At 29.6% G+C, this 12445-nt stretch overlaps 1 protein-coding gene across 1 annotated transcript in view; it reads left to right on the top strand.

Annotated features, from left to right (window-relative positions):
• Positions 1-6172: 6172 nt before the first annotated feature.
• LOC124360557 (ATP-dependent DNA helicase Q5-like) overlaps positions 6173-12445 on the top strand; it is a 44064-nt gene continuing 37791 nt past the window's right edge. The window contains exons 1-4 of the mRNA XM_046814277.1: positions 6173-6573; positions 8187-8311; positions 9630-9794; positions 11521-11697. Of these exons, the coding sequence (XP_046670233.1) occupies positions 6441-6573; positions 8187-8311; positions 9630-9794; positions 11521-11697 (600 nt within the window). The 5' untranslated portion in view covers positions 6173-6440. The remainder of the gene's footprint in view (positions 6574-8186; positions 8312-9629; positions 9795-11520; positions 11698-12445) is intronic.

Genomic DNA, 12445 nt, shown 5'->3' with positions numbered 1-12445 from the left:
CTAGGTTCAAAAGATAAGATTTTTATTTTTACAGCTTTAAAAGATAAGTACAATACAAAAAATAAATAAATAAAATAAAACAAAAAAATAAAATAAAATAAAACATTACAGGCTTTGCATTTTTTGTAGCTCAAGATCTTTTTGATCTTTTAGCTGAAAGCTTACTCATCGAAAATATCATGTAGATGGTTTTGTGGTTGAATCTGAAGATTTGTCTTCCGTATCAAATGGTATTATTAATCACCAACGTATCTTAATCGATATCTTTGCAATAATTACTGTCCTGATGTTATTCCACCTTCTGTTCTTAAACACTGCAGACTACTATTAAGTTTAATGTCCCGTTTACAACCTTTTTTAATTTATCTTATATGGCATATTTCACAATGCACTCCAAAGTAGGTACGTACTGTTATTATCCCAATTCACAAAAATGAAACGACTAAAGCCGTTTCGTGTGTGTTACCAATTTTATTAGCCGTTTTCCAATTTTTTATTAATAACAAAATTGCTAGAGTAGATTGCACTCTTCTGAATTGAATTTTTGATTTTGCATATCATATTCCTCCACCAACGCTGAGCGTCACTGAGCTATGTTTCCACTGAACACTGCAAAGGCGTTGAAGCTAGTGGATATAAAAACACGAACTGTAGGTTTTATATTTATGAAATTCAGTACAACTAGTTCATTTTGATTTAGTACTCTTGTATATTTTATAAAGGAACATGACATAAATGGCGACAAGGATGGAATTCAGAGGCTCATGCAGCGGCATCAAGAGCTTTATCGTCATGTAAGAAAAGTGTTCTTTTATTGATAAGGAAGCTCTTGCCATAAGGTTTGGGGCAAATAAATTCTACATGGAAGACATTTTACAATTCTCTATGACCACAAACATTCCGTTTTTTTTTATTTATTTATTTATTTTTTTTTTAAAGCATAAACTGCCAAATATTGCTGTCCCAGAAGTTGTTAAACCTTAACAGGTGGCGCATAGCCTTTAGTGTTTTTTTTATTACTACACCAAGTATATTCCAGGCAGCAGTAATTCAGCAGCAAACGCACTGAATGTATTATCTTTATTTATTTCAACGGTTTCCTAATACATAGGCTTTACACAATATTATGCATTTAACACTATACATGTAACCAGTGGAAGATAGTATGTGAGATGACTGCGACAACATGCAGTGTATCTACAAGTGAACGCTCCAACTATGAAAAAGAGGACATATAGCTAACATAACATATCATATATCAAACTTGAATCTAAATTAATTGGTTGGAAAACAGAATGAATTCTAAAAAGGCTAGCTATAAATGACCCAATGAAAAAATATTATTCCTTGTCCAGAGAAGGGATTACCTGAATAGAAAATACGAGTATTATCTGAAACTTTTGATGAGCTTGTATGAGAAAAGGTTTTTAAATAAGTTAAATGTTAAAAGATTACTGCGTTAAAGTAGTTGAAGAGTCTATACCTAATCAAAATATTACGCATAACTATGAACCATTCTGATAAAAGTAAAAGTGAATAGTTTTGAATTTAATTTAATTTACAGGACAAGGTTGCTCTGATTCCAATAGTTTTTCAAAATATATGAGCATGAACAGTCTGAAATAATAATCAATCATTTAGAAATGAAAAAACTTGACAATAATCAGCATGGGTTAGGAGGAATATATATATGGCATAACTGATGCCGCTGGATTCCTTGTATCTGTGACTGACTGTTGATATGTGACAGTGTGTGCCATTCTAGTCATCTAGATAAGTTATCTTCTAATAGATGGAGTCCCTGGAAAGTAATACTGTTGGTTCAAATCATATTTAAAAATAAACAACAATTTTTTTTAATAGCTCAATTAAATAGCAACATTTAAAATTATGTACAAGTCAGCAACAAAAGGAGTTTCTTAGTGAACCATACTAGGACCATTGTTGTTCGTAGTTGTTTAATCTTTCCTAGAATTAGAAAAATATGCTGATAATGCAACTTTGAGAATTTAGTGCATCGACCGTAGACGAAATTGAAATGTCCAAATACAAAAAATTAAAATCAAACAATGCACAATTATAAATTTTAACCCTAATCTAAAAGTGCACGAAGTTCCAATTAAAAAAGTGGAAGAAATAATCTTTTGGGTCTGACCTTGAGTGATTCACTTAGTTGGAATAAACACACGGACATCACAATTTCAAAATTAAATTCTGGTTTATATGCTCTAAACATAATGTCAAAACTCTGTACATTTGATGCTCTCGCTGAATCACTGTATTTCTCACACACAATTTACATATTTTGTTGGATATTTCTGTGTACAGGTAAACGTCAGTGAAAAATCAAATTTCGGTATCAGATATTTAGAAAAAAATCAATAAGCATTAACAAAAATAAATTAGAATGATTCTGTGGAATATTGTAGTAAATAGTAATACTCATCAATACAAGACTTATAACACAAGAAATGAAAATAATATAGCTGTAACACAACACAATATGAAATACTTCTGTAAAAGCCAAAATATATGGAAGTTTAATCTTTAATTTATTACCGCATTATTTAAAGTCAAAATATTCAAACTAAGACTTAAACCATTTCATAAATTAACAACCATCTTCCTTTTCTGAATATTATGAAAATAATTATGTGTAAAAATGAGTTAAATTTTTCCAATCTCTCTGAATAAGTAATAATTTATACATAATTAATTATTACTTAATAATTAATCTCTAAATAAGTAATTTATACATTGGTTTTCTAGGAATCCATGTTCTATTGTGTGGTTTTTGGTTTTCTTAAAAATACAGTTATTTAATATATATTCATGTTCAAGCAATTCTTATACCTAATTAACATAATGAAACCATTCAAGTTCACAATGTGAAATAATTGATTATAAATCATTCTGATTCTCATTTGAATTATCACTTGAAAATGAAATTTTAATGACGCAGAATCTTGTAACCATGTAACCTACTTTGGGAAAACAGATATTAACAAAATTCTTCGGACATTATGGAGAAAGAGCAACGAAATAATTTGTGAACCATTTTGTCTGTTGGCCAAACATGATAGTGACACAGAAAAGAAGATGAAATCTTTTATACCTTGTCAAACATAGAAAAGGAAAGAGCTGGAATCTCCAGGTCAATTTAGGTGTTTTAGATCTATCTACAAATAAAATGTAGATGGTCGTTATTGACGCATGTTTAAGATGGTTGAATGTGTTTCCAATAACAAGTGCTAAAACAGGAAAAGTTATTCAGAATATAAGATATATACCTCACAATTCTAATAATAATCCTATCCTAATAATATTGTAAATGTGAAAGTGCCTTTGTTTTTGTTTTACTTTCACGCCTAAAGTATTTAACAGGTTATACTGAAATTTTACATGGAACTTCTTATCATCCCTGGTATGAATGAATACAGGTTATGAATATGCTCCACTGGTCTCTAACGTAGCGAAAAATCTCGTTTTAGTCTCTAAAGGTCTAGAACATTAATAAATTGAAATATCTTGTTAAATGTAATCAACTGTTCTATGTTAATATTATTTTATGACAGCACAACTATATTTTAAATTAATTTAACCACTATTTTCTATTTGTTCATACAGTGAAAGCATAGAGTAAGCTTGATATTAACAACATTTCTTATTTATACTTTTTCTTAAGTTGCCATTGAGCACAGACTAAAAAAACATTCAGATAAGAAAATTAAAAGTTTTACTAAAAATATACTAAAATTGTACATTTTGCAAATATTAAGTGAACACTGGAAATATCTCAGACCGGAACTCAGTTATGTGGACCAAAAATAATAGAAATGGGTTATTTTTTGTTTATATTTTCCTCGTGTTGGGGTTAACAAGACCGACTCTACTATGGTTCTGAAAATACCTTAGACTGAGTAAATTTAAACGGCCCGTAGTTGCATTGTTTGTCATTTTGTCGAAGTGGGCTTTTGAGACTTTAATGTATTTTCATGATCGGGGTATCAGAGCCAACAAACCGTGAGGTCAGAAACTTATTTATTCGCACTAGCAATGCATAGTCTAACACGCGCAAGTCCTGAAAGAGCTAATAAACATTATTTTAACTATTTAATCTCTTCGTTATAGACACAGAATTAAAAGTATCAGATCTGTACCTACTTAAGTTTGAAAAACATCATGAGGCTTCATCATATGACATCATAAATGCTTTGATAAAGATGAGTACGCCCTTTGATTTTGACAATTGAGTTTTTTTAGAGAGAGTTTTTCTAATTTAGCTAATAGATTGCAATCAGTTTGTTTTGCTTGTCGTAGAAGAGTACACTCATCAGCGATGCGTACACCGGCTAATTTATTCTTGGGTAGAAGATTAAATTCAAATTTTGACCTGCTGAAATTAAATGTTGAATGAAGAATGGAATTAACTCAAATTAAAATAATTTATACTATAATCCACATTTAACGGAAAGAAATTATACTACCTGGTACCCAGAACAATATCCATAGTTGGGGTTTCCGCTTATTGAATTTACATCTAGCCCTTACTTGGCCATTCATTGACTGAACTTGGTTCTTTTGGGTCACTGGAAGCTCACTACGTATGTAACTTCTATAAAAAATCCTATAATTTATGAAAAACACGATTCAACAAAATTGAATTTTAAAATAAGCAAGATGGCATACGACAATGCTCATTTCCTGAATACACGTGGATTTCTATTTAGTTAACTCGATTTTTTGAAGTGTATTAAAGAATTTAGGCAAAAACAGTCCGAAACATAAATTTTCAATTTTGTGATGACATTAACAGTTTTTTTTTTTTTTTTTTTTTTTATCTCAACTACACAAAATCATTGTTTTATTAATAACAATGTACAGTATTTTATTACACTGTGAAATATTATTTTACTACTAGCTGTTTCCCGCGGCTTCGCACGCTTTTCGTAAGTTTTGCCCGCGTATGAGCATTTCTGGTTGAAGTAAATTATATTTCCAACCCCGATGTAGATTTTACCTTGTTGTCACGATCAAGAAAATATGTCAAAAATGTATTGTACATGCATAATGTATTTTATTACAAAGTGGTCTACCACTCAACCTTTAAGTTCAACCAAAAATTTAGTTTAGACAATTATACATCATAACTTAGCGCCTTCAAATAGTGTTTCACTGTTTAATATACGTATCTATCTCGTAATTGCAGGTTATAATGTGCAGGCGCTTTGAAAACTTTTCTTCATTTTATTCGTTTATATTCACGACATAAGCGAATAATTCAGATAATAACTATCCTATCTTCTAAGTTAGACTAAATTACGGATACATGTGAAATTTGATTGAAATTGGTTCAGTCGTTTTGGAGTTTATTGGCAACATACATCGTGACTCAAGATTTTTATATATATAAGATATTCGGCATAAGGAGGGTACTTGGATTAAGGCATGGAAATTGCACTATTTTTAGGGGTTAAATGTGTTATTTTCTATAAATTAAAAAGTTATTCTGCGCAGCATAAATCTAAGTCCCTTTCTTTACGAGTCAATCGTGTTTTCGTCTCATTCTAACTTGTAGCAGTGGAATTTTTCAACTTGTTTCTTAAAATAGCATTTTTGAGCGTAATTGAAGAAAGCGAAAATTCCAAACAACCTATGTGTAGTTGTCAAGGATTTAAATTACTTAAATGAACTACCTTATCACAATGTATGTGCATCGAACAAAGATAATATTTAATGACTAAAAGAAATTTTTTCCGAAAGTTAGTATTATAAATTTAAGCTTGAAAAATTCATACCACAGTCATTTTCAAAATGTCTTTATAATTAATTCTTTTGCCAAATTGCTTAGAAATTTTTATTTTATTTAGTAACTAGAGATATCAGTAACTAAAAATCTATTTTTGAAGGTAGTCTTTATATATATATATATATATATACGTATATTGACTTGCCAAGTTTTACAAAAGCCCATCCATAGAATATAATCAACGTAAGTTTAACCTACAGAGAACTTCAAGGTTGCATGTGATTGTTTTGAAGCCGACAAGAAAAGTTTTTTTTTGTTGCATAAAATGTTAACAATAAAAAAAAATCACTACGCAAATCAAATATGTAATTGTCAGTCTACAACTACGACTACAACGTAAAGGCCAGCCAACAGGCAAAAAGAAAAAAAAGACTACAACATAACCTCATCCGTATCATTACACAATTATTTGAATGAAAATAGTCTGTGAACAAATTTAGTGTAATAACTATGTTTTGTATTGTGCATTATTATTTGTTTGATGTTATAGAAATATTGATATAATGTTTAGTATGGTAACCGGAATATTAATTTGTCATGTTCAAGTATACATTCAAGAATATTTTCATGTTAAAATAGAAAATTATTGGTTTAGTTATAAGGATAACATTTGATTTTAACAACTTTGGACATGGAGAAGTATATTGAAAATAAACCTAGTACTAGTTATTCTCAAAACGTACTACACAATTTAAAAACATATTTTTTACATGATGATTTTAAATCCAATCTTCAAAGGGATGCTGTTTATCAAATATTAAGAGGTATGTTGTACCAGTAAACATGAAATGTTAAGTAGGATGCATTAATTGTTTCGGTAAATAAATTGTTGTTTTGTAGTGTATGTTATTTAAGATTGCTACATTTGAACAACAATAATTTGATAAATAATAGATGTGTGAAATTTTAAGTTAGGGTATATCCCAAAATAGTCCTTCAATTTAGGGATTAAAGGGAATCTGAGTTTACTACTAAACTGCAATTTCTAAAGTTAAAATATTCATTGTTAAACCTGCCATTGGAGGCCCTTAGCTCATATGGGAAAAGCTGATGAGAAATTGTCCTATAGCCTATATTGAAACAATATTTAATTTATTACGGCTCCGTCTTGCATTTAAGGGCATGAAAGAACCATGTATGATCGTCGCAACGTCGCCTTCAACAATCTGACTGTTTTCACTTTCCAACAAGCATGCACCAGCCATGGCAAATTAAACAAAATTTGTTTAACTAAATTAAAGTGACCTTAAAAATAGTTTTGAATTGTGTTTACAAAAATAAATTGCCTATGAACAAAAATATTTACTATAAGCTCAATAACATGACCAATGCCAAGGTTTTTTTTTGCCTTTTGGATTCTGGATTGTATTCGAACATCCAGGATTCATTCCCATTTAGAGAGTGTAAAAAGCCTGGATAATTTCTAATCAATTCCAAAAATTCTTTACTGCGCCAAACTTGAACTTTTTTCTGCACTTCCGTCAACACCTTCGGTACAAGTTTCGCCCAGACCTTTCAAATTTGCAAATCCTCCGTCACTATCCCATGTCCTGCAAATTTTGAAAAGTTCAGGGTGTCAGCAATTCCTTGGATACTTAACCGACGGTCTGAATTCAAAACTTAGCGCACACGCTGGATGTTTTCATCGGTTCGGACTTTTGTTGGGCGTCGAGAACGAGGCTTGTCGGTGACCTCCCGGCCCTCCTCTAAGGCCTTGTGCTACTTTCTGCAAGCAAGCGCTCCATCGTGCCGTGACACAATTGAAAAAGAGACTTTGTGCAAAGACATGTCCTATCAATCCTACTGTTTGGAGCAAACTGAGACCGGGTATGTTTGGAGGGGCAGAACCCCCACCACATTATCCGACAGGCCCGAATGCGCTGCGATGGATGGTCGCGTCACAATAAAGTCAAACTCATTATTTTCGTAATGCACCCTGTAAGTGTCATCAAATTGTTTGTATTTAAATGTACAAAGATTGAATATCAAAAGTGTAATCTGTGATTATTTGGAGTGTTCACAAGTTTCGACAGTACACACAGGTTTCCTGGTGATGCAAATCTTTTGATAAAAATAAACTCATAAAATAATAGATTAAAAAATACTCAACTTATTTTTTAATCCAAATGTTTTTAGGAGCAGCAAAAATTTTGATTAAATTAATCTGAACAAGGAAGTGATAGATTATTTAAATGTAATCCTTTGTTAGACACAGTTTGTCAAAATAAAATGGCATTGCAAAATTCACGAGTTGTAATCTTTGTTCATGCACTGCTTTTATGCTCTCCCAAAAATTAAAAATCTAAAATAAAATGAAATTGCAGATCAAATATGTTAAGACAGGATAAAAATACAACTGATAATCTTTTTGTTCCAGGAACCAATGATGTGTTTGTCTCGATGCCAACTGGTTCTGGAAAGTCCTTGTGCTTCCAGTTACCTGCCGTTATGCAAGAGAACAAAGTTACAATTGTATTTTCTCCTTTACTAGCCCTAATGAAGGTGAGGGCTTCTGAAATTCTTGAAATAATTAAATTTTAAAGACATTTCAAAAAGATGAATTTGAAAATGGAAAAAGTTTTACAAACCAAATTTAAGTATATCATTCTGAAAGATATATACACAATTTTTATCCATTATTCACCATCTAATACCTACAATCTGCTATATGTAATAATAATAATTGAATTGAATAGGTAATGAAATGTAAATACTTTAATTAGCTGTTTTTGTTTTATCTTTTTGTTTGCTGTAAAGTTTACAAACAAATCAATTTTAATTAATTCAACATTTTAAAATTTCTTGCTTTGTTTTTGAAAAATAAGTATAATTAATTAATTTAATATTTATATAAAATGTTATAAACCCATCTGTTTATAGTAAAGGTGAATTTACATTAATTTATTGTATTATTTTTTACTTTCATTTTTTTATTAGGTTGTCTAATTCAAAATTGAAAAAATTTATAATTTTTAAAAACTCTGTTTATTCTTTACAACATTGAGAAAAACGATAGAATATATGTAAAAAAACAAAAGTACAGCAGTGCTTTTTCTAACACTTACACAGTACAGTAAAATTACATGGCAATTTTCTCATAGGAATTTATAAAATAGTATAGGGCTAAAATGATTAAATTGCTCACTTTCAGAACTTTGAGATGCTGGATTTGGAGTTTCATATGTTACTGTGGTACAGGGCTTTTTCTGTCTTTTTGGAGAATTGTGCAATTGTATGTGAGCTGACATTGTTGCAATGGTATATTCTGTATTGTTTGAGTCTATGTAAAAAGTATTGTTTGTATAAATTATGTTATTAATTTAAGTGTTTTGTTATAAGAACAATATATATATATATATATATATATATGTTTTGTTATATATATATATAAATGTTTTGTTTTATATATATATATATATTGTTTTTATAAAAAAACATTTAAATTTACAACATAATTTATAAAAAAAATAATTAATTAATTATACTACTTTTTAGAAAACAAAGCAAGAAAGTTTAAAATGTGAACTGATTATATATATATATATATAAAATCATATATATAAACAGTCTAAACCATCATTGTAACATGAAAAGGTGAATTACACCAAGACAATATGAGTAAGGACTTCTGTGGAAAAAATAAATTCAATAAAAGGAAGTGGAAACTTGTTAATTTTTCTTTGAATAATATATTTTGTTTTTAGTATTAAAATTATGTTACAAAAATCTCATAACATATCAGATCACAATTTTATCTTATTAGCAATAAACAAAAAATAAAATTACTTTCTGTTTGTTTTATTTTTATTGTCTGTTTTAGGATCAAATTGATCATCTAAAAAAGCTAAAAATCCATGCTGACACTATTAATTCTAAGACACCTGCTGCTCAACGTGAGAAAATAATAAATGACCTCAAATGTAAGAAAACATCCTTAAAGCTTCTATATGTGACACCTGAACAAGCAGCAACCAATACTTTTAAGGTAAGTCTTCTGTTGCTGGCCAAGTTCTTTTCTCAAAATTTGTATTTGTATTATAATTTAATAATTTTATTTGGAAAGTGTTTTAAACACATGTGTTAGGTACTTTTGAATACCCTTAGCCAAAGGTAGGAGGAGAACATAACGGCATACTAAATCAACATAATGTCATGAAAATTAGTTTTTGGTGTCATTAGTCAAACCATCCAAGATAAAGCCAAACTTTAATGCAAACAATTTTTGTTTTTAAGAGAGCTATTTATAGGTATAATGAAAGTTATAACTTGCTATTTTAATTTTTTAGGTTTTACGAGTTTTAAATATCCTAAATATTGAAATTAATTAGAGATGTGCTGAAAAGTGGCAGTTTAAGACATTTTTAGAAAGAGTACTTCTTTGGTAACCTTGAATACAAAATTGGATTTACAAAATTTTTTAATGAGGTAACAGTAAAGAAAGATTTTGATATTTTGGACCACATTGTACATGTACAAGAAACAAAATGACTTAAAACGTTTTTTTTTTTTTAATGACTGGTAAATGACCTTAATAAAGTATGCCTTAACCTACCTTTACATTTGAAAATCTTTAAAATATGACCCTCCCCCAAAAGTTGTTATTAAATTATTATTGCTATATAATACATTCAAACATTGCTTAAATACATAACTAAGTAGTTTACTGTACACTATTTCCCCCAATTTTATACCAAAATGCAGCACAAATGAAGAAAATCATCTTGATTTTTTATTATTACAGTAATGGCAATATATGCAATGTTGTCCCCTTCAACTATTTTGAAATAATGTTGAATAAAAGGGTGAACTTGGGGCAGTGTAAATAGAGTATGTTAACTTATGTGATGAGGCAGTAGAACTTAAATTTAAATTAATTAAAATATTCTTGTTTTGCATATTATCAATAAATAGTGATTGGGCACGAGTTTATACTCGAACTTATACATGTTGTCAATAAGGTCATGACTAATTTCAAAAATAAATGTAATGCATTTTGTTTACCTTATAACTAAGTAGTTTACTGTACACTATCCAGTAAATATCCAGTTTTGATTATATATTCAGAAAATGGTGTAATCCTAATATCATTAATAATTTGTTCTGACTTTTTATATATTTTAGTTAAGAGACAATTTATTACTATTAATTACATTTAAATGGATTAAATTTAATTAGTTATATAAGAATTATTGTTATTAATTATAAGGATAAGTTTTATATTCATTTTATAGAGAATTCTGTGATATAAACCTAACAAGGCAATTAGCAAACTTCAATGGTATAACAAAATAATTAGATGTAATAATCAAGTAATGAATAGTGTATTGAATTTGGGCAATAGATCTCTTTATTACAATTAGTTATAGAATAGAGTTGTAAATGGGTTATCTTTTTTTGTCAAGCAATCATGGGCTCTTGAAGTAATCAAGTACATAATTTGATACATTCTGTATTTAAAGTTTGATTTATGTTTTAACTTGGTTTCTTTGTTATCCAAGCCTAACAACACCCAATGCACAGATCTATCTGTTTTTGTAATTTGTTTATAATACTGAAAATACAACTTTTTTCACCAATTGTTAATAGTAATAGAATATTATAATTAATTACTATATCTGTTGCATTATGGTTTTTTTTTATTGGAAAATATAAATCTTGAATCTGTAGTGAAATAACTAAAGTTTATTGTGTGAACTTTTAATTTGTTATAGGATATTCTGAGAAGCTTATACAAAGTGAAAAAGGTAGCTTACATTGTAGTGGATGAAGCACATTGTGTCAGTCAATGGGGTCATGATTTCCGCCCAGACTACCTCAAGCTGGGAACTCTACGACAACAGTACTCTGACGTCCCGTGTGTGGCACTCACTGCGACTGCCAGTGCTGTGGTCAGTCCTTACATCACCAATAGCATTGATAGAAATTAAATAATACACTTATCATTAAAAACTCTTCTCTACCATTCTTTAACTAATTCTTCTGACAGTCATGTAACTTGTTGGTGGTCCATTTTTGTGTGTTTTTTCAGATTCAAACAAGTAAAACAAACCTTATTATTAATAAACACACACACACACACACATATATAAGAGTATTTTAATTCTGCAATTCCCTATTTAATCCTTCTTCTGACAGTCATTTCACTTAAATTTGGTGGACCATTTCTGTGTATCCTTTAAGATTATATAATTTTATTAACCCTTTGGATGCCAACGTTCCGGTATTACGGCCGTCGGCTACTCAACTGAAAATCGCCAACGGCCGTAATATAGGTACGTCACGTTTTTCACCTGTAATTTTCTTATAGTTCATCTTATTGCCGCGAAATTTTGACTAATCGATAGTCGATTAGTTTGCTTTGCAACCACGAAAGTAGTTAATTCGTTTATGGACTGTTTGTTTGGTCGTATTTGAGCTTCGCAGCTGTTGAATTGTTTGGTCGAGATTGAGGTTACGTTCGTGTTGCTATGCGTTGTTTACGTTTGTAATTCTCTCATTACTTTTGTTATTGCATTTTTACTATGCCCCTTTTATTAGATTCATTGGTACTTTGGGATTATACAGACCACACCCAGACATGAATCGTTATTTGACATTTAGCTTCAACTGGTTAATAGATTAGCGTAGAACAATATT

This window comes from Homalodisca vitripennis, chromosome 4 (assembly GCF_021130785.1).
Source record: "Homalodisca vitripennis isolate AUS2020 chromosome 4, UT_GWSS_2.1, whole genome shotgun sequence".
NCBI lineage: Eukaryota > Metazoa > Arthropoda > Insecta > Hemiptera > Cicadellidae > Homalodisca > Homalodisca vitripennis.
Note: the sequence above shows the minus strand (reverse complement) of the source record. Positions and strands in the feature narration are given on the sequence as shown.